The sequence below is a fragment of the Fusarium graminearum genome, chromosome 4 (assembly GCF_000240135.3).
Source record: "Fusarium graminearum PH-1 chromosome 4, whole genome shotgun sequence".
NCBI classification, from domain to species: domain Eukaryota; kingdom Fungi; phylum Ascomycota; class Sordariomycetes; order Hypocreales; family Nectriaceae; genus Fusarium; species Fusarium graminearum.
In genome coordinates this window covers 4,793,627-4,812,821 of record NC_026477.1, presented here as the reverse complement: position 1 = coordinate 4,812,821, position 19,195 = coordinate 4,793,627, and the positions used below count along the sequence as shown (strand labels likewise).

Sequence of the window (19,195 nt, the reverse complement as noted above, 5' to 3'; positions counted from 1 at the left end):
TTACATCTGCTGACGTGAGCACTATTCATTTATCCCTGCAGTTGGGCCGGACTTTCGGAAATGTAGCTAGAATGCCGGAGGGTGCCCTCGTGTCTACAACGATCTAACCAAGATTGAGGGGGTTGATCCTTCCACGGGCATGAGTACGTAAACATTTTGCACTCTTCATCATTTCCCTCAATCAGAAGCACTCTTTTATAATGATTTCCTCGCACTTTCAGCCTTTTCATCCCTCTTCGCTTTTTTCTTCAACTCTCTCTTCATTTTCTTCCTCACCTCGATCGTGTGCCTCTTTGTATCCTCGTGCAATACTTTTCTAGTAATGGCTTTCGGACGATCTACGTTTGGTGGAGTTGGGATACTTTCAGCAAGTTCGACGGCCTTTTTCGTCGCCTTGTCAAAATCCGCTTCAACGTGGATACCAAGATTGGCATCTTCAAGCTTGATACTCCGTTAGCTACCGTCCCTAAGTTTAAGCACTCGAATTACTCACTAGCTTTAACCCTTCTTCCGAGTTTGTCCCTTGTAACCTAACCACCATAGGTACACTTTGATGGCCGAGTGAATTCACTGCGTCGATGATAGACTCCGCAATCATGTCGCATCTCGTGATACCTAAAGATTGATCAGTCCGACTCTTAAAGACTACCACACTTCCAACGTACCTCCATAGATATTTACAAAGATGATTTTGACTCTCCTGTCATCCATGACGATTTTGAAAGCCCTCTTCATGGTATCGTTTGTTGCCTGGCCTCCAGCGTCAAGGAAGTTGGCACTCTTACCGCCATGGACGCAAATGGCATCATTTGTCGCCATAGCCAGTCCTGCACCGTTGACAACGGTCCCGATATCACCATTCATCTTGACATAAACAAGACCAAAGGTTTCTGCATAAAGCTCAGCTTCATCCTCCATAAGCGGCTCCCACAATGGAAGATAGACGTTCCTGGCTTTCTTCTTCGCATCGTCGTCAAAGCAAAATCGTGAATTCGCGAAGACGATCTTTGAATTTCTCTGTCTCAAGACATCAACCTCGAGGAAGATTGCCTGTGCTTCCATAAAGATCTTGCGTAGCGCAATAAGTCCCTGTTGGAATCCCTGCCGTGCTGCACTAACCAGGCCAAGCTCGCTTGCAATCTTCTGAATAGTTTTTGTCATAAATTCACTATCGGTGTCTGATAAATCAAACAGATAGTTCTTTTGGAACAACTCCCCTTCTGGAGCGCCTCTTGTGTTGTTGTCTGGCTTTGCATCTCTGATCTTGATAACTGGTCGACAATCCTTGCGATCTATGGTCATGGTAAGATGCCAATGCTTGTGAAGATCGAGCTCCTCCTGGAAATACACTGTCTTTCTCGGCTGTAAATCTCCTTTCAAGTACGATTTCAGGCCATCCTCGGGAAGAACTTCCGCGGCAAGCATTCTGGCCTCACTGGGGCTTCTCGTCACCACGGAAGGCCGGGGCCCGATGAGAGTTTCTTCTCTGAAGTATGCACGTGGTTTATCGGGATGAAAGTTAGTCTGCATCCCCATTTAATACTTCCTTGGCACCTCATGACTCACGAAATGATTCCAATCCCTTCAATACTGACTTGATCTGGGTTGACGAAAAGCTGTTAGGAATGGGGCCACCATACTGGTATCCAGTAAGTTAGTTGATCAAACAAACTAGAATCCACTTCCTACCTTCCTCAGCAGATTCTGCGAGTGGTGTTCGAGGATATACATAGTTCTGGTCTGGTTCTGTTTGATTGACTAGATATTCCTTGTCAGCATTTGGAAATGGAGGTCAGGTATCGGAAAACATTACATTGAGATTCTTGAACCCTAGCCGTGCGCGACAGGGCCCTGAAGCTATTCTGGTGGTCATTGTCGCGACAAGAAGAGGGAGCAATCTCTCGGTGGTTGATGCTTGTGCGAGGGGTAATTATGAAGCTCAATATGAACAGAGGTTTGATTAGAAATCTTCTTAATAGATAAATCCAAGATGCAGGTGCTGATCCCGATATCAGAATAATGGTATTAGTGGGTTGGCATAAACTAGCATTGTCAGGTTTTTGGTTTGGGAAGCTATCACGAACCGAGGTAGCCTGTCGCACCACGTGACCTTGTAGGCACTAAATGGGAAAAACACCAAGACAGGATCAAACGAAACCATCGCGGCCAACCCCAACTACAACCTTCGTCAACCTTGTGATGAAGAAAGAAACAAATGATTACAAAAATTAAGAATGATCAAAAACATGCAATGGCGGGGATTCTCGCGAATATTTTGCCTATCCTCCAATTACACTTGACTTACTCCTTTCTACTGCTCCAATCATGCCACCATACTACGTCAGAAGATGAGATAGCACACAGAAGAAATATCTCATGGGACTCAGAACGTACTATTATGTTGTATTTCAGAGACAAAAATAGGCCATCATGCTTTCAGACTTTACAAAAAGTCTAGAAATTGAAGCTAGCTCTACCGGTATCGTGCCATAAGCACCACGGCAACGATATGACTTCATCTAGAATCCTCTTAGCTATCCTTATATGAGGCAATCATACCGAAAGGATGTGATTTGCTACAAAGGTTGATGATATTCCTGGCCTGGCTATGGCTCGCAGGATCCAGCAAAAAAGGTCTTGAGCTCCTCCTGCGCAACCCTCTTTGCAAATCATCCTACCTTTCTAGGACCCTGAGGATTTTCACTGCCAAATACTTGTAAAATTACTGCTGACATGCAGTAAAACCCCTGGGAGATCACCACCCCACGATCCTAGTTCAGAAGGTGGGATACCCTAGTTAGGGGGCCAAGCCACCACCCTAAAAGCTTAATCGAGCCAGGATGAACATCAGCTTGTAATAACTTGGCAGAACTGGGATACACTCACAGGTTGGGGTTCTCAGCTTGCAAGATTATCCATCTTACGATTCTTCAATGTAGATTGGTATGTTATGCAATTAATAACTTTCTCATCAATCACATTGGCAAAGGATTATGCTGAGGACCAGGTTTAATGTAAAGCTTGAAACAAGTCTCCAGGTCCAATTGTCATTTAAAGAAACCATTGGGTAGCACAGCTGAAAGGGTACATCATGCACTGCCCAGACGCAATGCTACGACAATCTATAACAAGCTTCAAAGCTGCGAAGGGATCTTGACCCCTGCCATGTCAACCAATCACATGTTCATGGATCTCCAGATTCATGTCCTGAAAAATAACGTCGTCTTTAAGCTTAGAACCCATTTACCGTTAGCGTAGCTCTCCCCTGTTAAGTATACGACCAAAACGCCTTCAGCTGTGCTAAATCGGTCTCGCTAAAACGGCAATCCAGTCCTACAATGATGTCAAAGGATTTGGTCAAGGCTGTAAACTTGGTGATGGTAGGGCTCTCAAGAAAATAAGGAAATATAGGGCGTCATTGCAAGAGAGCCACACGACTCAGCCTGCTGATCCTGTGAAGGCACAGGTCGCTTAGATAGATCTATCGATGCAGTTTAGTACTATTCACTTGCTCTTCCAAAGCTATATAAGGACCCAAGAATGCCCGAGAGTTTGAATTTCCATCATCACCATCACCAGCTCTCAACAACACTCCAGTCCCACACAAGTTTATTCCCATCTCTTCTCTTGCCTTACACAACTTTCAAGATGTTCAAGCTCGCCAGCATTACTACCATCGCCTTGGCTGCTATTGCCAATGCTATGCCTCAGGGTATCGGTACAGGCTCCAACGCTTGCCCTCCTGGGTGCAAGACCAAGGACGTTTTTGAATCCAAGACCCCTGATCCTCATCAAACCTACTTCTACCAGCAGATGACAGTAAGTCTAATTCTATATCTCTCTTCAGAGACTTTAGCTAACTCCATCAGAACAATCATCAGTGTGGCAAGAATGGCGGGTGTGAGATCTCTAAGAGCGAAGTAGAGGGACAATCTGTCAGCCTCTCTGCTAGTATCAGCGGAGATGGTTGGATCTCAGCCGGCTTTGAGGTCTCAGAATACCAAGAGAGTGGCGAAGCCCAAACTTGCTACGGTGAACCAGGTGATACCATCTGTGTGTGGTGGCGAACAGCCAACACCATGTACACTGTCGATGTTCAGTACTACAAGTGTTGCCAGAAGAGCGGAGGCTTAACTCCCCAGGTTATCACTTCACCCAACTCGAACAACCAAGGCTCTAGTGCGATTTGCGGTCGCAATGAGCAGTGCCACACCAAGGGCCACAGTTATTGGAACAATAGTAAGTCTTGCCCTACCCCTTTTATCAGAACCATTTTAACTCTTGATAGTGGAACGCTCCAACGGCGGCGTTACAGTTTCTGGAGGACCTCAGGAATGGAAGTTCGGAGGTGATTTGACCGGTCTTGTCCCTGACTCTGACGAGATTCCCGAGGCTAAAGCTCCTTGAGTGTTGAGCCTGAAGGGTATCACGTGCTCTGTCGCGTGACTATCTTATATGTACATCTTTCAGTCCCCGATCTAGATCTTCAATCAATCAATTCTTTTCTCATCACTCTCAAATGTCAATATTGGATTATAATATAGTGAAATAGTACTTCATGTTGAGAAGAGCTGATATTCGGTTTTCCCCGGTTTGAATCAGGAGGAATGATGTCAATCGCCTGATCCGATTCAACTTCCCTCGCTTATCTGCAGTGTAATTGTATATTTGATCCATAAGAAGTAAGAATAAGTTGTTTCCATATGCTGTATTCTTTCGCACCTGGTTCTTATCACATCCTACATAGTGGGGTGTTCAACAAGTGCGTCTCATCGAGGGCATCTCAGAACGTGTCAGAACTATGACATGATGTCAAAAGGAACAATGGCCAGGTATAAGATCGTGAGTTATGTTGGATAAAGTCTCTATCCACTAGGTAAAACATGATTGTAATCCAACGATGCAGGCCAAGATTGCTCCGCGATGTGTGAAGAATGTCTAGAGGATTAAAGATGCATCTAGTTATGCCTATGCCTATGTCCGCCTTTTTCACAACAAAATTGGACAAACTCCCGTTTCTAACTACCTACCCCATATATCAATGCGGTTCCTCTTCATCCTTGCTTCGATGTTGATTGGCTCAGCCTCTTTGCGCTTCCCCATATACTCGAAATTACCAGACTCATAGCTGGCCAGTAGTTTTTCCATGATATTACCCATAACACCCGGGTGTGGAACGACGACTGCTCCAGCATTCTGTAGAGCTGCGGCTTTCTCCTGTGCGGTTGGATCCACGCTATCTCTACGCATGGCACCAGCATGGCCCATGATCCGGTGTTCGGGTGCTGTTTGACCTGCAACCATTGCTATAATGGGCTTTGGTTTTGGCGTATTTCTGCGATACCTCTCGATAAGTTCTGCCGCTTCGAGTTCAGCCTCACCTCCAATCTCTCCGATAACGAGCATTCCCTTTGTTTCGTCGTGCTCGAAGAAGAGCTTCAAGGCGTCCACCAACGAGGTGCCTAGAATGTATTAGTATAACGCCAGAAGCATTATGCGTGGTATTTACCGGGTATCATATCGCCTCCCATGCCTACTACGAGAGACTGGCCCAGCCCAGCCCTGGATGTTGCACCAACTGCTTCATAACTCAGTGTTCCTGACTTGGACACGATCCCAACACAGCCGCGCGTGTACTGTTTATAAGGCATGATGCCAACGCGACATTGCTCTGGGGCAATGATGCCAGGACAATTAGGCCCAACGAGTCGACTCTTTGACTGAGTCCTCAAGACCTCATGAACGCGTAGCATATCATGAACGGGCACGTGCTCTGCTACAGAGACAATGAGGGGAATCTCGACTTTTATGGCTTCAATAATCGCATCTGCAGCCAAAGAGCCACGGATAAAAACAGCGGAAACATCGGGGTTCAGCTCTTCGGCAGCCTTGAGTCTTTGTTAGATTGCATCGCAAATATCTTGCAAAACGTACCTTTTCCATAGACCCAAAGAGTGGAAGGCCCAGGTGTGTATCGACTTTGGGACCTTTGGTGACACCCCCGACAACTTTGGTCCCGTACGCGATTGTGTCTTGGGCATTCTTGGTGGCCTAGACCGTCCATAGTCAGTGCAAAGTTAATCTACGCGCCTAGTCGTGGTATCCATACTACGCCGCCTGTGAAGCCTGTAAAAACGAATAGTTGATCAGTTTGGTCCATTCAGTCAAGGGCAAACTATGGAACGCACCTTGATATATAACTCTGGTCTGGTCATTTATTCTGAGATTGCGTATCGTAGATTCATATGTCCCTGAGTGAAAACCTCGGACCAGACCTTTTGCGGCGAGACGAAATCGTGAAGTCAACATGGTCCACAGAGCTCTCCCTATATATGATGCAGTGGACAATAAAATTGCTGCTCTTGCTGCAGATAAGTTTGTCCTAGATCCACTAATTAATTGAAGGCAGATCGGTACCCCGCCATCGATTAGCCGAATGTCATCTCCCACCAACCTAACCTAGAGCTCAAGACATGGAGTAGGTACTTGTCTTGTTCCCTGAGATGGCACATTGCTGAGTGAACAGTCTTTTGATCTATCGTTTTATAATTAACTCTTTTAATCTTCTTACTTCTTCATCCACCCCAGCTGTCGTGTTGTAAAAGCTATCATACAAAGCCAATTACATGGTACTTACTCCCTATCCTGATGACAGCGCTTGCCAATAGGTAACGAGAATGAAGCTACCGAGTGCTTGTGCAACTACCCATGGCATGATTTAACAATAAATAAATCGATTAACACAAAGTCTTGCTTTGTTCCCATTCCTGGAAGTTCATCTTCATAGACCACACAAAGGTCATCCTCAATCAACTGCCATGCCAACAAACCCGTCATTACTGCAAGTGGGGTGACTTTGACCGCCTGCCATAACAATCAGTACGTAATGGCAGAAATTTGTCGTCCCCCACCTGAAATCGATTTTTTTGCGACATGCGCCGACCAACTTCATTCCATTACTCCGCCAAGTAATAGCAACAGCTCCAACAATTATTCATACCAAACGAACGACCGAACATACAGAAAGTCAATATGAAGGTTGTTCTTGTGAGCGGCGGAGTCATTTCCGGTGTCGGTAAAGGTGAGCTCGACTGTTCTTCCATCGCAATCTTGACTTGTCAACTAACCGTGATCTCTCTCTCCAGGCATTATTGGTATGAATGACTCACGAACCTTCCACGGCCTTCACGACGACTAACAATCCCATCAGCCAGCAGTGCTGGTCTTCTTCTCAAGACTCTTGGTCTTCGAGTTACAGTATGATATAGAAGATCCACAGTTAAAGATTTGACTAACATCACCAGGCGATCAAAGTAATACCCCGCCGACAAACCGACTTTTTCACGACTCTAACAAACGATTAGACCGATCCCTACATCAACACCGATGCTGGCCTTCTGAACCCTCTCGAGTGAGTGCGATCTGAGCTGCTCAGTTGCACCTAAATTAACGAATCTCAGGCACGGCGAGTGCTTCGTTCTCGATGACGGCGGCGAGGTACGCTAGTCTTCACCGATATAAAACTTCGCGCTGACTCTTCAGACCGATCTCGATCTTGGAAACTACGAACGGTATGTTCTTCGACACATAACCTCAGCCAAACCTCCCACGACCAAGACTAACACGGGATCAGATATCTCGGCATCCAATTGAGCCGTGACAGCAACATCACTACCGGCAAGATCTACAAGCAGGTCATTGTACGAACCACACGATCCCTCGGAATACGATTGGCGACTAATATAAACGTTTCAGGAGAAAGAGCGACGAGGAGACTATTTGGGAAAGAGTATGTACCCTTTGATGCAGTGGTCTCGTTCTTGTGCTAATGATGGATGCAGCTGTTCAGGTACAATACACAACAAATGAGCGATAATACAGCGAAACTAACGCCATTAAAGGTCGTTCCTCACATCACAGACGCCATTCAGGATTGGATTGAGCGCGTCGCCAAGATTCCCGTAGATGCTTCAGGAGAAGCACCCGACGTTTGCATCAGTACGTTACTTTGAGAACGGAATTAGACCCAAATACTGACTTGCCATAGTTGAGCTGGTACGCTCCATCTTCTGCGCGAAACAGGATTTATGACTAATGTTATGATCAGGGTGGCACAATTGGTGATCTCGAGTCTGGCCCCTTCGTTGAGGCCCTTTCTGTAAGACAGCAATTCCTCATTGAAGACGCAAAACTGACAACTACAAGCAACTGCGACACCGACTTGGTCGCGACAACTTCCTGAGCATCAGCGTTTCTTATGTCCCTATTATCAATGGAGAGGAGAAGACAAAGCCCACTCAGCATGCCATTCGACAAGTGCGAAGTGCCGGTCTGATCCCCGATGTCGTATGTATCGCGCATCCTGAAGTCGAGCTTATCTAACAACTCAAAGATTGCCTGCCGATGCGAGCGAGAGCTGGATCAAGCTACCATCACAAAGATTGCCCGAAGCTGCCAAGTCGAGGACGAGCAGGTCATTGGCGTGCGCAACATGGACACCATCTACCAGGTTCCCCTTCTACTCGAACAGGAGGGTCTCCTCAAGCTCCTGCAAAAGGGTTTGGCTCTGGATAAGTGCCAGGTCACCCCTCCTATGGCTCAAAAGGGTCAGGCTCTCTGGGATCTCTGGAAGAAGACTGTCGTCCCCGACCGACACCTCGAACCCGTCAACATTATCTTGGTCGGCAAGTACGTCAGCCTTGACGATTCATACCTCAGTGTCCACAAGGCCCTCGAGCACTCCGCTATGCGATGCAACCGAAAATTGAACCTCGTTTCTGTCGACTCTGAGCACCTCGAGCCCGAGATGCAGGAGAAGGACCCCCGCAAGTTCCACGAAGCTTGGGCACACGTTGTTCGCGCCCAAGGTATCATTGTTCCTGGTGGCTTTGGTACCAGAGGTATTCAGGGTATGGTTGATGTTGCCAAGTGGGCTCGTGAGCGCAAGCTGCCCTACCTTGGTATCTGCCTGGGTATGCAAACTGCAGTCATTGAGTATGCCCGCAACGTCATGGGTCTCAAGGGCGCCACCTCGGAAGAGTTTTCTGCCACCGCTGAGCACCGCGTTGTCATCTTCATGCCTGAGGGTTCCAAGGAGTAAGTCAATTACGACCGGCGTGGGAGATGCGTGCTAACAAATGACAGGCAAATGGGTGGTACCATGCGACTTGGTAGCCGTACGTCTCACTTCAAGCCCGGCACCGAGTGGAGCAAGCTCCGAGGCTTGTACGGAGGAGTTGATGTGGTGGAGGAGCGTCACCGACATCGCTATGAGGTCAACCCCGACTACATCGAGGATCTCGAGAAGGCTGGCCTCTCTTTGACCTCTATGGATGACCAAGGTGTCCGAGTTGAGACTATTGAGCTGAAGGACCATCCCTTCTTCGTTGGGTAAGTATTCATCTGTCGTACGTGCATGCCGATTACTGACTGTTTATTAGTCTTCAGGCTCACCCTGAGTACAAGTCCAAGACTTTGGCGCCCGCCCCTTCGCGTGAGTATCTCAGCCCAAACTGCCGGTCTCAAACTAATATGTGTATAGTGCTCGGTCTCGTCGCCGCCAGCTCCGGATGTCTCGATGAGATAATTGAGGCCGCCCACAAGAAGCAGAGCTCCTCCAACGGAGTCAGCGATGTCACCAACTTTTAGAATGGATGAGTCAATCGATACGCACAGACACAATTTGGACGGGCTGAATAGACTGGGTCAAGGATATGGAGGTACACGGGCTTAGAACTACGTAGGACGTGAGATAATGAGGCTTTTTAGACTGCATGGCTGGCGTTGGGTGCTTAAAATGAACAATACCTGGGAGAAAAATGATAGAAATGAAATTTTAGATGCATTACAGGCTGAAGTGCTCTCAGTTTGAAGTTCTAGGTCCGCTCTCGTGATGATTTGTGGTGACTCTCTTTGGCGCGCAACTTGCGAGGGAATTGCCAAATAAATCGCGGTCAAGATTTGAACCAACTTAGACTAGTCAAGAAGCTTAAGAGTCACTTGGCAAAGAATGGTGAAGCGTACGGCCTGGCAGTTTGTGTTTGAAGCCATCACCAAAGCGCTTCGTTCAAGTGGGGCACTGTTAGGCCTAACCAACGGTTCCACAAACAATCTCGAATGGGAAATGATCCAACTTCGACTCATCCTGAGTCGCCTAAAGAAGCAGGACCCTGATTGCTGCCAACAAATCAAAAAAGAGAGGTTGAATGGATCTAACAAATTTTAAGATCTGTATTTATATCTGGCGTTGCGTCGCCAATACTCAAATTCTTTAAGCAAGAATCACTGATTTGTACTCTGTTCCCAAGCGTCATCTTTCTCAGCGCAGCACTTCTATAATTTAGCGGCCTCACCTTCTGTAACACCAACACCAAGTGATTTACAAACACCACCAAAATGGCTTTCAAGATACAGCTCGACACCCTCGGCCAGCTACCAGGCCTCCTTTCGATCTACACCCAAATCAGTCTCCTCTACCCCGTCTCTGATTCCTCTCAATATCCCACTATTGTCAGCACCTTCGAGCAAGGTCTTAAGCGCTTCTCCGAAGCCGTCCCATGGGTCGCAGGCCAGGTCAAAGCCGAGGGCATTAGCGAGGGAAACACAGGAACTTCCTTTATCGTCCCTTTTGAGGACGTTCCTCGTGTTGTAGTGAAAGACCTCCGCGATGATCCTTCAGCGCCCACGATCGAGGGTATGAGAAAGGCGGGATACCCTATGGCGATGTTTGACGAGAACATCATCGCGCCAAGGAAGACGTTACCTATTGGACCTGGTACTGGTCCCGACGACCCAAAGCCTGTAATTCTATTGCAGCTCAACTTCATCAAGGGCGGACTCATCCTCACTGTCAACGGACAGCACGGTGCTATGGATATGGTAGGCCAAGATGCGGTGATCCGTCTACTCTCCAAGGCGTGCCGTAACGACCCATTCACCGAAGAGGAAATGACGGCCATGAACCTCGATCGCAAGACGATAGTTCCTTACCTTGAAAACTATACGATTGGCCCCGAGGTAGATCATCAGATTGTCAAAGCTGATGTAGCTGGTGGTGACGCTGTTCTCACGCCGGTCAGTGCAAGCTGGGCGTTCTTCACATTCAGCCCCAAGGCCATGTCAGAGCTCAAGGATGCTGCTACCAAGACTCTTGACGCATCAACAAAGTTCGTGTCGACTGACGATGCTCTTTCGGCGTTCATCTGGAAATCGGCCTCTCGCGTGCGTCTCGAAAGAATCGATGGCTCTGCACCTACCGAGTTCTGCCGTGCTGTTGATGCTCGACCGGCAATGGGTGTCTCGAACAACTACCCAGGCCTTCTTCAAAACATGACCTACCACAACTCGACCATCGGCGAAATCGCCAACGAGTCACTCGGCGCAACAGCATCACGCCTTCGTTCAGAACTCGACCCCGCGAGCATGCGCCAGCGAACAAGAGGTCTCGCGACGTACCTGCACAACAACCCCGACAAGTCCAACGTATCCCTGACGGCTGATGCGGACCCATCTACCAGCGTCATGCTGAGTTCTTGGGCCAAGGTGGGACTCTGGGATTACGACTTTGGGCTCGGACTGGGTAAGCCCGAGACTGTGAGACGGCCAATCTTTGAGCCTGTTGAGAGCTTGATGTACTTTATGCCCAAGAAGCCTGATGGCGAGTTCTGTGCGGCGCTTTCTCTGAGGGATGAGGATATGGACCGATTGAAGGCGGATAAGGAGTGGACCAAGTATGCGCAGTACGTTGGTTAGATTAGCATCTTAGACTATGACATACAAACACTTTCCACTTTGCTGTACCTGAAGCCATCGATCGGATTATTGTTTTAGCCAGGAACCTGCGTTATGATCGTCTGTTAACCCGTTGGCGTGGTCGAAGCGTTCCATCCACATAACCTTAATCTTGATCGTCTCTGTACCGATTGGCGATTTTACATCTTTATTACTCAAGCCAATCACTTTTTCCCTTCCCCTGTCTGCCCAGATCAATTCATCCGATGAAGGAATAATCTCTCGTCATCTGCCGAGAGTTATGTGGCTCATCCTTGGAATGATACGTCACTGTGCCACAAAGCAGGTTTTCCAGCACTCGAAACGCGCCACACCACAGCATGGCATCACAATGCGTTTTGCACAACCACCCATCAGGTAAACGAAACAGCCAGTGAGGACCTGATGTCTGCTCGTTTCAGATCAGAAGATCCTTGCTTGTGATATGACGTATCCTTTCCATCATGGGAGTGATTTACGTATAAATCTGCATCTTCGGCTCGTTCTTGTCGAGACTCCGCAACGTTCTAGACAACTAGAAATACAACGCTTTAATATTTTTTATACATAATTCATCATGGAGTGGACAAAGGCTACATACAACGACCAGTACGAGAAGTGGGTTCCTTGGATCGAGGATGTCTATCTTCGCTGGTTCACAAAGGACAACAAGGCTAGCTATGCCACAAAGCGTACGTCTCTTCGCCTCTATCACTTACCTCGCAGCATTACTAACTCTCACATGTTTAGAAAACCTTGACAAGACCAAAGTCACTGGCATCGAACAAGTAGACACCCTCCAAGACGGCGTCCACAACCTCGCCACCAGCCAAGTCGGCCAAGGCGGCCTCCTCCAACCCGTCGGCGACCTAGCCTCCAAGGAAGGCATCAACCGAGCCGAGAGACAGGGCAAGGACGATGATGGCGGCTACGTGAACAAGAACACTCCTGGTGCTGGTGCCATGAACAGCACTGCCAACGCCGTCGTCGGCGGTGGAAAGGGTGCTGCCCAGGGGTTGGGAGATGTTGGAAAGGGTGTTGGCAACACTGTTGGAGGACTACTCGGCGGTGCCAAGAAGGAGTAAATACCTTTGAGAAAGAACATGTGCTTTTGTTATCGGTGTTTTGGGAATGGGCTTGCTTGGATGGCTATACCTTTGGGTTGACGGGCTTGGGTAATGGGATCAGGCCAGTTAATGGAGGAACAACTGTGCTACATGAATGTTTAATCACGAATATACACAGATATTACTAGCGAAATACCATGAGTAAACTAAACTATTCTCCAGAATTTGGCTTTTTGGTGACCTGCCCGATCTGGCGATAATATCCGAACTACGGAACCCGTCACTTTTACAGGGTATGGTTTTCACGGGACAATAAACAGATGTCGAGGATTCAGATCATGCATGTGGAAAAGAAGACGTAGTCACAAAGTCAGAATACACTGTTCAAAACGGCTATATACTGTAGTGTTGTTGTTGTTGTTGTTTACAAAAGGTTTTGGGAATCAAGTCGACCCCTTAGTATTATTTGCATTACCCCAAGGCATTCTGATGTACCACAAGATAGAATCAAGGAATGTGTTTCCAAGTTCTGCGCTTCCAAGATCTGCCAAGTTTCATCATCCAACTAACCTGCAACCTCTCCATCCACACACCTCCAAAACCAATCAACATCACCCACGCACCAAAGTGACACTCTCCTAAACGCTGGTTCGTCCAGCCTTGTCGTGACTAGCCTGAGTCTCTGACTCCAACGCATGATCATGGTTGGCGTAGTCATCTTCACCCGAAAGCTCCTCAAGAGTCTTGCGAGCAGTCTCGGGAATCAACAGAGTAGTGAAGATACCAAGAAGCATGAAAAGAGCGTAAATCTCAAGAACGTGGTCCATCCAAGGTGCCTCGTTCTTATCTGTGGCTCCGTGGGTTCGGAGGATGGAAATGGCACCTTGGCCGATGATGGAACCGATTTTACCGCTGGCAGCAGAGATACCGTGGGAGGTTGAACGGTATCGAGTAGGGAATACTTCACCAGGGACGATGAAAGTAGTGGTGTTGGGGCCAAAGTTGAAAAAGAATTGGGCAAGAACGTAAATAGCCAAAAGTCCGTTGGAAGGGATGTGGTTGTAAGCAAAGCCCATGACCTGAAAATGTTAGCTTGAGTTTATATCTCCAACACATACAACTTACAATGAAAAGGATAGTTAGGATAATGAAACCACCAAGTTGAATCGTCTTTCGTCCAAGAGTATCAATAGTCGCCACAGAAACCCAGTAACCTGGAACAGCTCCTGCCAAGACAATAATGATATTTCCGACAGCTGTGTTGTGGAGAAACTCGTAGACATTAGTAGCATCCTTGGTGGAATATCCAATAACCTTGAGGATGGTTCCGTTATTCAAAGAGAGACCATAGAAAGCCACATCGAGACAGAACCATGAACCAGCAGTTCCAAGAAGCAGAGAGGCGTTCTTCCACTTGCTGTAGTGCTGAAAGAAGTCTCTCCAGCTGGCCTTGGGGACTTCGAGGTTAGTCTTGGCGGATTGAAGGTTCTGGGCACGGGTGACTTCGTCGGTGTTGCCTTCGCTCTTGCCGTTGATATAAGCCTTGACGTCCTCATCGGCCTGCTCGACGTCACGGGCGACGTCAAAGGTGTAACGAGGAGTCTCAGGGATAGTAAGACGGTCTAGTGAAGTTAGTTAGATAGATTCACATGCTAAGAATGCTATGGCTTACAGTAGAGGGCAATGCAAGCGGGGACAGCTCCGAAGCCAACAAGTGTTCGCCACATCTTGTCAACAGCAATTTGGCAATCTCCAGTGCAGCTCTTTGTATCGGCAGCTTGCTCAAGAGAAGACTTGAAGCCGAGAGTGAGGAACATCATGACAAGAGCTGCGACAAGTTGGCCGATACCTTGCATGGCAAAGACGGCAGCCATCATGGCACCTCGCCACTTGGTAGTAGCGAACCTGAGAACAAATGAGCGACCGACTTGAAATAGAAGCGTGATATACTTACTCTGAAGTAATGATGGAAGACAATGGATAGTCACCACCGATACCCACGCCCATGATAACACGCCAGAAGATGATAAGTCCAACAAGGGAGGTGGAAGGCGATCCAGCAGTCAGGGCCTGAGCAAGCGTAGCAAAGATGATGACGATCAACTCCAGACCATACATGCGCTTTCGACCGACAATATCGGCCAGCATACCAAAGCCAAGCTGTCCTATCACCGTACCGGCAGAAGTAGACAGCTTGATGGCATTGTCAGAGCTGGTGGGCAACTTACCCTTCCCGGGATAGTAGACGATGCCGAGCATGATGGTCAACATGGAGACACAGAAGATATCGTACGAGTCAGTGAAGAAACCGACACCTGCGACGATGCATGCTCGAACATGATACCATCCAAAGGGAGCCTTGTCAATCTCTGCAAGGGCGAGACGGCGACGCTCATTGGGGTCGGCGATGTGGGCAAAGTCGTTGTGGAAGTTGTGAAAGGCATTATTTCCGCCACTCGTCTTTGCGACGGGACGCGCTTCTTGGGCCATCTTGTAGAGTAGAATAAATCAAAGAGTAACAAGTATTAAAGTAGATAGATAGTAAATAGGTCAAGGATAGATAGTGAAGTTTTGAAGGCTGCTTGCGATTGTGTACCACAGAGACACAGTCTGAGATGAAGAAGATCCTTGCAGCCAAGACCGAGCCAAGAGATGTGACATGAAATGATCGCCTGTGCAGTATAAATATTATTTAAAATTATAAGCATATCATTTTGGTTTCTCTGGTCATATCAACGTCGAGCCGTCCGAACCGAAAAGTGCAACTTTGCAACGCCATACCCACAGTCGTTCATCCAGTCAAATGAGCAATTCGGAGGACATGCTCTGTTCGAGATTCCTGCCAGAAATGTTCGGTGGTGAAAAGGAGCACACGACACTTATACCATGATCAAATGAGAAGTCGTCGCTGGCTACACGTGCTCCCCAGCGCCAAGAATGCTTGGCTGACAGAGCCTCTGGGGTATCGGCAAATCGGCAAACAAGGCGCTATTTCCGACCCGCTTCCTTAGCTTCTCTCACTCAAACTTCTATGCTTAACACTGCAACACCTTATTACTGACACCGAGGCGTCGGGCACTATCGTTTCTGACGCTTTATTAACGCACGAGGTTACCCTTTTAAGACACCGAAGTCAGTGAGGATCGGATATCACGGCTTCAGCTTGATTACCTGCGTGGTGTTGCCAGTCTATTCCCGTTAGCGAGTCTGGACCTGGACCTGGACCTGGACCACGTTGAGGATTGCTTCACCTTTGCTTCTGCTACGACATTCTTTTCTGGTTCATTGCTTCTCGCGTGAGGTGCTCCAGACACCAACCGTCTGCAACTCTCGTGTATCTCTTCACAGCTGCGACAATGTACGAATCAGTAGAGCCACCTCCGCTCGCAATTGAGATCCTCACCGACCCAAAAGAAAAGAAGGACGCCCTCAAACTCATCGTCGACAGCGTCGCACAACAGCGCCAAACAGCCTCGCGCGCACTCATCTTCCACCCCATCTCCCTCTCCATCTTCTCAGCGTGTCTTGCAATTGTGCATTATGGAGCAAACATTGGCAACGACATAAGTATCATGCTCATCATATACCCCGGCATCATTCTCACGTACCTGGTCGCAATTCGCTATTTCACCAGCGCATACATCCGCGTCGCTGAAGAAACCGACTGGCTGGACTGGATTAAGGAGGATACCATCATCGGAGCTCGTTTCGGGGACGAGATTATTGGGGCTGTTATTCTTCGACTTGACCGCGCCGAAAAGAAGGCGATTATCCGTGGATGGACGACTAGGGCGCGGTATCGTGGTCGCGGTCTTGGAGGTGACGTGCTGAACGAGAGCGTCAAGATTGCAAAGGGGTTACTGGGCAAGGATTGCACCGTTGAGTTTGCACCCGATCACGCAAACAGCCATATGCCTTTATACAGCATCTTCAACGGGCCATTTCTGGCGAGGGAAGCGAAAGCGAGGAAGGTGTTGGGTGCTGCGTTGAAGGATTCCGGCAAGGGCAGGGATGGTTCTCGGTAGGCGATACGACAATAGACATGTTCTCAAGTAATGAGAGCGTCGACAGGCAAAGGTTCTTGGCACAGAAGGTCCGACCGTGATATTGGTGACATATGCGAAGAGCCTGTACTTGGCGTCAATTGACGAGCGCTCTCCAGCCCGCTCAACGACATACGTGTTTGACTCACAAACCTCAACCATATCACGTCGAGCAGCCACGGCTAGAGCATCCCGCCACCTCGAGTCCCAATTGAAACGCCACAGCCGCTTCGCATATCGTGCTCCAGAGGACCGAGGGAAGCGGCTGTCCCGCCGAATGCAATCTTCAATGTCTCGGGCAGTTTGTCACACGAGTATGCAGAAAGCCACATCCTTCTCTGCGAAGCATAACGGGCTATGATATGGAATGTCGATTACAGCTTGACCTCAATAAGGGCAGTATGCACAGCCTGGATGGTGTTGGGCTTATTCTTATTTGATCTAGAATGCGGTCCAAAGGGAGGCTCCGATGAGACATGGCCCGGATATCTGAGCGAAGGATGCCTATTACACTCCCATTGTGTTTCACGATGTATCGATAGACTCAGTCAACAAATATTTAGTGTGGATAGGCCGTGTCTGTCTGACTTGCTTTGTGGCAGGTAAAATAAGCATAAGAGATTGTGTCTGGTTTGCCGTTTGTATTGCCAACACATGTCATTGATCTGAAGTCCATGGTGAGAATATGCAATTGTGAGCAAATGGAGGCGTTTGTTTTGTCTTGGGTGACGTTGGCCCAATCTCTAAAAGTTCCAATCTATAAATACTTTTTTTTGACGACTTAAAGGGTACTAAACATCAATTGTCGCATGGTATGTAGGAAGGTTTGATGAATTAACTTTCAATGTGTAGGTGATACAGGGTAGATCCTTCGGTACGTTGATTATCATATGTTGTAGGCCTCACGATCACATGGAGACAACGCAAGCAGGCAGTCTTTGGGGGATACCTACAGCGGACTGGGCTAGTCCTGACGTCCAAGAATTGATGAAAAGAAAAGTCTCATTGAAGAATGAAAATGAATCATGAATATTCTTGGTCCGAGACATCAAAATACAGCACCAGAGTCTACAGCATATTATGCCCCTCTAGACCACTGTAATTCAGTGGGCAACTTGGCCAGACAAAGTGCTGACAGTTGGTCCAAGTGCTGATCCTCCCGCAACGGATCAAATCACACCATCCCCCGCGTGCAATGCAGTGTAATTAATGTAATGCAATGTCATCCTTTGAATCCTTCCAATGTAAGCATCTTACTGGTGAAGGTTCAAATCATGTTTGTACGACAATCCATTAGTTCAGTTGGATATACTGTTGGTCGTCAACCGCAGATAAGAAAAACCCCTGTATCACCAACCAAGGAACAATCCTGGCCTCCAACCGCATCTTCAGGGCATTAAGCTACCTATCTTTAATTAATTTCACAGCTTGTTGACCAAGATAAGCTTTCCCATCTCTTTTCTAGCCCAGCCCTAACGAGCCTCCATCTCTTTAACCATATCAGGACAACCAAGAATTCATGTCAAATTTTTTACAGGCTTCGCCGTCGCACTAAAAAAAAGGCCAAGGGAAGAAAAAAACCGCCCGATGCAAGGTACCGAGCAAGCGACCCATCAGGGGTGTGTGTGTGTCGTCTACTTGGCAAAGTCAAGAGTCCACAGCTGGGCGATGCTTAATTTCGGGGCCAAGGTTCTTTGACGTCGAATGATGGCAAGATAAAATGTTGGTTCTTGAAACAGGTGAGATCGACAATGAGTTATTTTTGGACGAGTTTGGATCATTGAGAGGTATCTTTGGTTGGAGTCGAGTCAGACTCATAAGTCGATTAAGCATAAGAACTTTGTTTACTCAAGATAACCTCAGATACCCAATCTCTTGAGAGTAATGCTAGATGCTAGTGCTCGTGTGACAATACAGAGTAGTGCAGAAATGGCTTAATGGCCTCTTGGACCGGCATATCTTCTCATGACTGGATAGGTAGGTACTAACGCAGAGTAAACTCGACCCGGTCCGTCACGAGCTTTGATGTCCGAGCACCAAGACAACGGGCATCCGCTTACTCCGAGTTCTTTTGTCTATCATGCCACTGATACGATGCTTGCTCAGTGATCGGCGGTGCTTCAATGGGACTCTTTGGGAGGGAACAAGAAAAGGTTGGGTCCATTTATGTTGGCCATGTTGCAGCTTTGAACAAATCTATGACTGTCCAACTTGAAGGGGTTACGTATGCTGTCTGGTACAGTACTGCAACCCTCCCTGCCAGCAATTGTCTGTCTGTCTGTTGGTCACAAAGTGGCGTCTGTCGCTTTGACTTGT

At 47.8% G+C, this 19,195-nt stretch overlaps 8 protein-coding genes across 8 annotated transcripts; 5 read left to right on the top strand and 3 right to left on the bottom strand.

The window, feature by feature from the left end:
* Positions 1 to 195: 195 nt before the first annotated feature.
* FGSG_13240 (uncharacterized protein) lies at positions 196 to 1,425 on the bottom strand (the record flags this gene model as incomplete). Its single annotated transcript, XM_011329430.1, has 3 exons — positions 196 to 441; positions 494 to 615; positions 666 to 1,425. The coding sequence occupies 3 exons, from the start codon at positions 1,423 to 1,425 to the stop codon at positions 196 to 198; spliced, it is 1,128 nt and encodes a 375-aa protein (XP_011327732.1).
* Positions 1,426 to 3,648: 2,223 nt separating this feature from the next.
* Positions 3,649 to 4,407, top strand: FGSG_07899 (uncharacterized protein; the record flags this gene model as incomplete). The annotated part of the gene is made up of 3 exons (XM_011329429.1): positions 3,649 to 3,819; positions 3,882 to 4,239; positions 4,289 to 4,407. The coding sequence occupies 3 exons, from the start codon at positions 3,649 to 3,651 to the stop codon at positions 4,405 to 4,407; spliced, it is 648 nt and encodes a 215-aa protein (XP_011327731.1).
* Positions 4,408 to 5,022: 615 nt separating this feature from the next.
* On the bottom strand, positions 5,023 to 6,215 carry FGSG_07898 (uncharacterized protein; the record flags this gene model as incomplete). The annotated part of the gene is made up of 4 exons (XM_011329428.1): positions 5,023 to 5,462; positions 5,510 to 5,888; positions 5,935 to 6,051; positions 6,189 to 6,215. 4 exons carry the CDS (start codon positions 6,213 to 6,215, stop codon positions 5,023 to 5,025), a joined length of 963 nt encoding a protein of 320 aa, XP_011327730.1.
* An 817-nt stretch (positions 6,216 to 7,032) lies between these two features.
* Positions 7,033 to 9,648, top strand: FGSG_07897 (CTP synthase; the record flags this gene model as incomplete). The annotated part of the gene is made up of 14 exons (XM_011329427.1): positions 7,033 to 7,081; positions 7,211 to 7,257; positions 7,365 to 7,411; positions 7,461 to 7,497; positions 7,543 to 7,571; positions 7,634 to 7,789; positions 7,850 to 7,998; positions 8,048 to 8,055; positions 8,108 to 8,158; positions 8,206 to 8,346; positions 8,393 to 9,096; positions 9,145 to 9,390; positions 9,441 to 9,493; positions 9,542 to 9,648. The coding sequence occupies 14 exons, from the start codon at positions 7,033 to 7,035 to the stop codon at positions 9,646 to 9,648; spliced, it is 1,824 nt and encodes a 607-aa protein (XP_011327729.1).
* Positions 9,649 to 10,286: 638 nt separating this feature from the next.
* FGSG_07896 (uncharacterized protein) lies at positions 10,287 to 11,751 on the top strand (the record flags this gene model as incomplete). The annotated part of the gene is made up of 1 exon (XM_011329426.1): positions 10,287 to 11,751. Exon 1 carries the CDS (start codon positions 10,396 to 10,398, stop codon positions 11,749 to 11,751), a length of 1,356 nt encoding a protein of 451 aa, XP_011327728.1. The 5' UTR covers positions 10,287 to 10,395.
* Positions 11,752 to 12,299: 548 nt separating this feature from the next.
* On the top strand, positions 12,300 to 13,047 carry FGSG_07895 (uncharacterized protein). Its single transcript, XM_011329425.1, has 2 exons — positions 12,300 to 12,461; positions 12,520 to 13,047. Exons 1-2 carry the CDS (start codon positions 12,347 to 12,349, stop codon positions 12,852 to 12,854), a joined length of 450 nt encoding a protein of 149 aa, XP_011327727.1. The 5' UTR covers positions 12,300 to 12,346; the 3' UTR covers positions 12,855 to 13,047.
* A 381-nt stretch (positions 13,048 to 13,428) lies between these two features.
* On the bottom strand, positions 13,429 to 15,475 carry FGSG_07894 (uncharacterized protein). Its single transcript, XM_011329424.1, has 4 exons — positions 14,791 to 15,475; positions 14,509 to 14,741; positions 13,962 to 14,458; positions 13,429 to 13,915 (listed from the first exon to the last, which is right to left on the bottom strand). The coding sequence occupies exons 1-4, from the start codon at positions 15,324 to 15,326 to the stop codon at positions 13,475 to 13,477; spliced, it is 1,707 nt and encodes a 568-aa protein (XP_011327726.1). The 5' UTR covers positions 15,327 to 15,475; the 3' UTR covers positions 13,429 to 13,474.
* A 717-nt stretch (positions 15,476 to 16,192) lies between these two features.
* On the top strand, positions 16,193 to 17,463 carry FGSG_07893 (uncharacterized protein; the record flags this gene model as incomplete). The annotated part of the gene is made up of 1 exon (XM_011329423.1): positions 16,193 to 17,463. One exon carries the CDS (start codon positions 16,193 to 16,195, stop codon positions 16,859 to 16,861), a length of 669 nt encoding a protein of 222 aa, XP_011327725.1. The 3' UTR covers positions 16,862 to 17,463.
* Between the last annotated feature and the right edge of the window lie 1,732 nt (positions 17,464 to 19,195).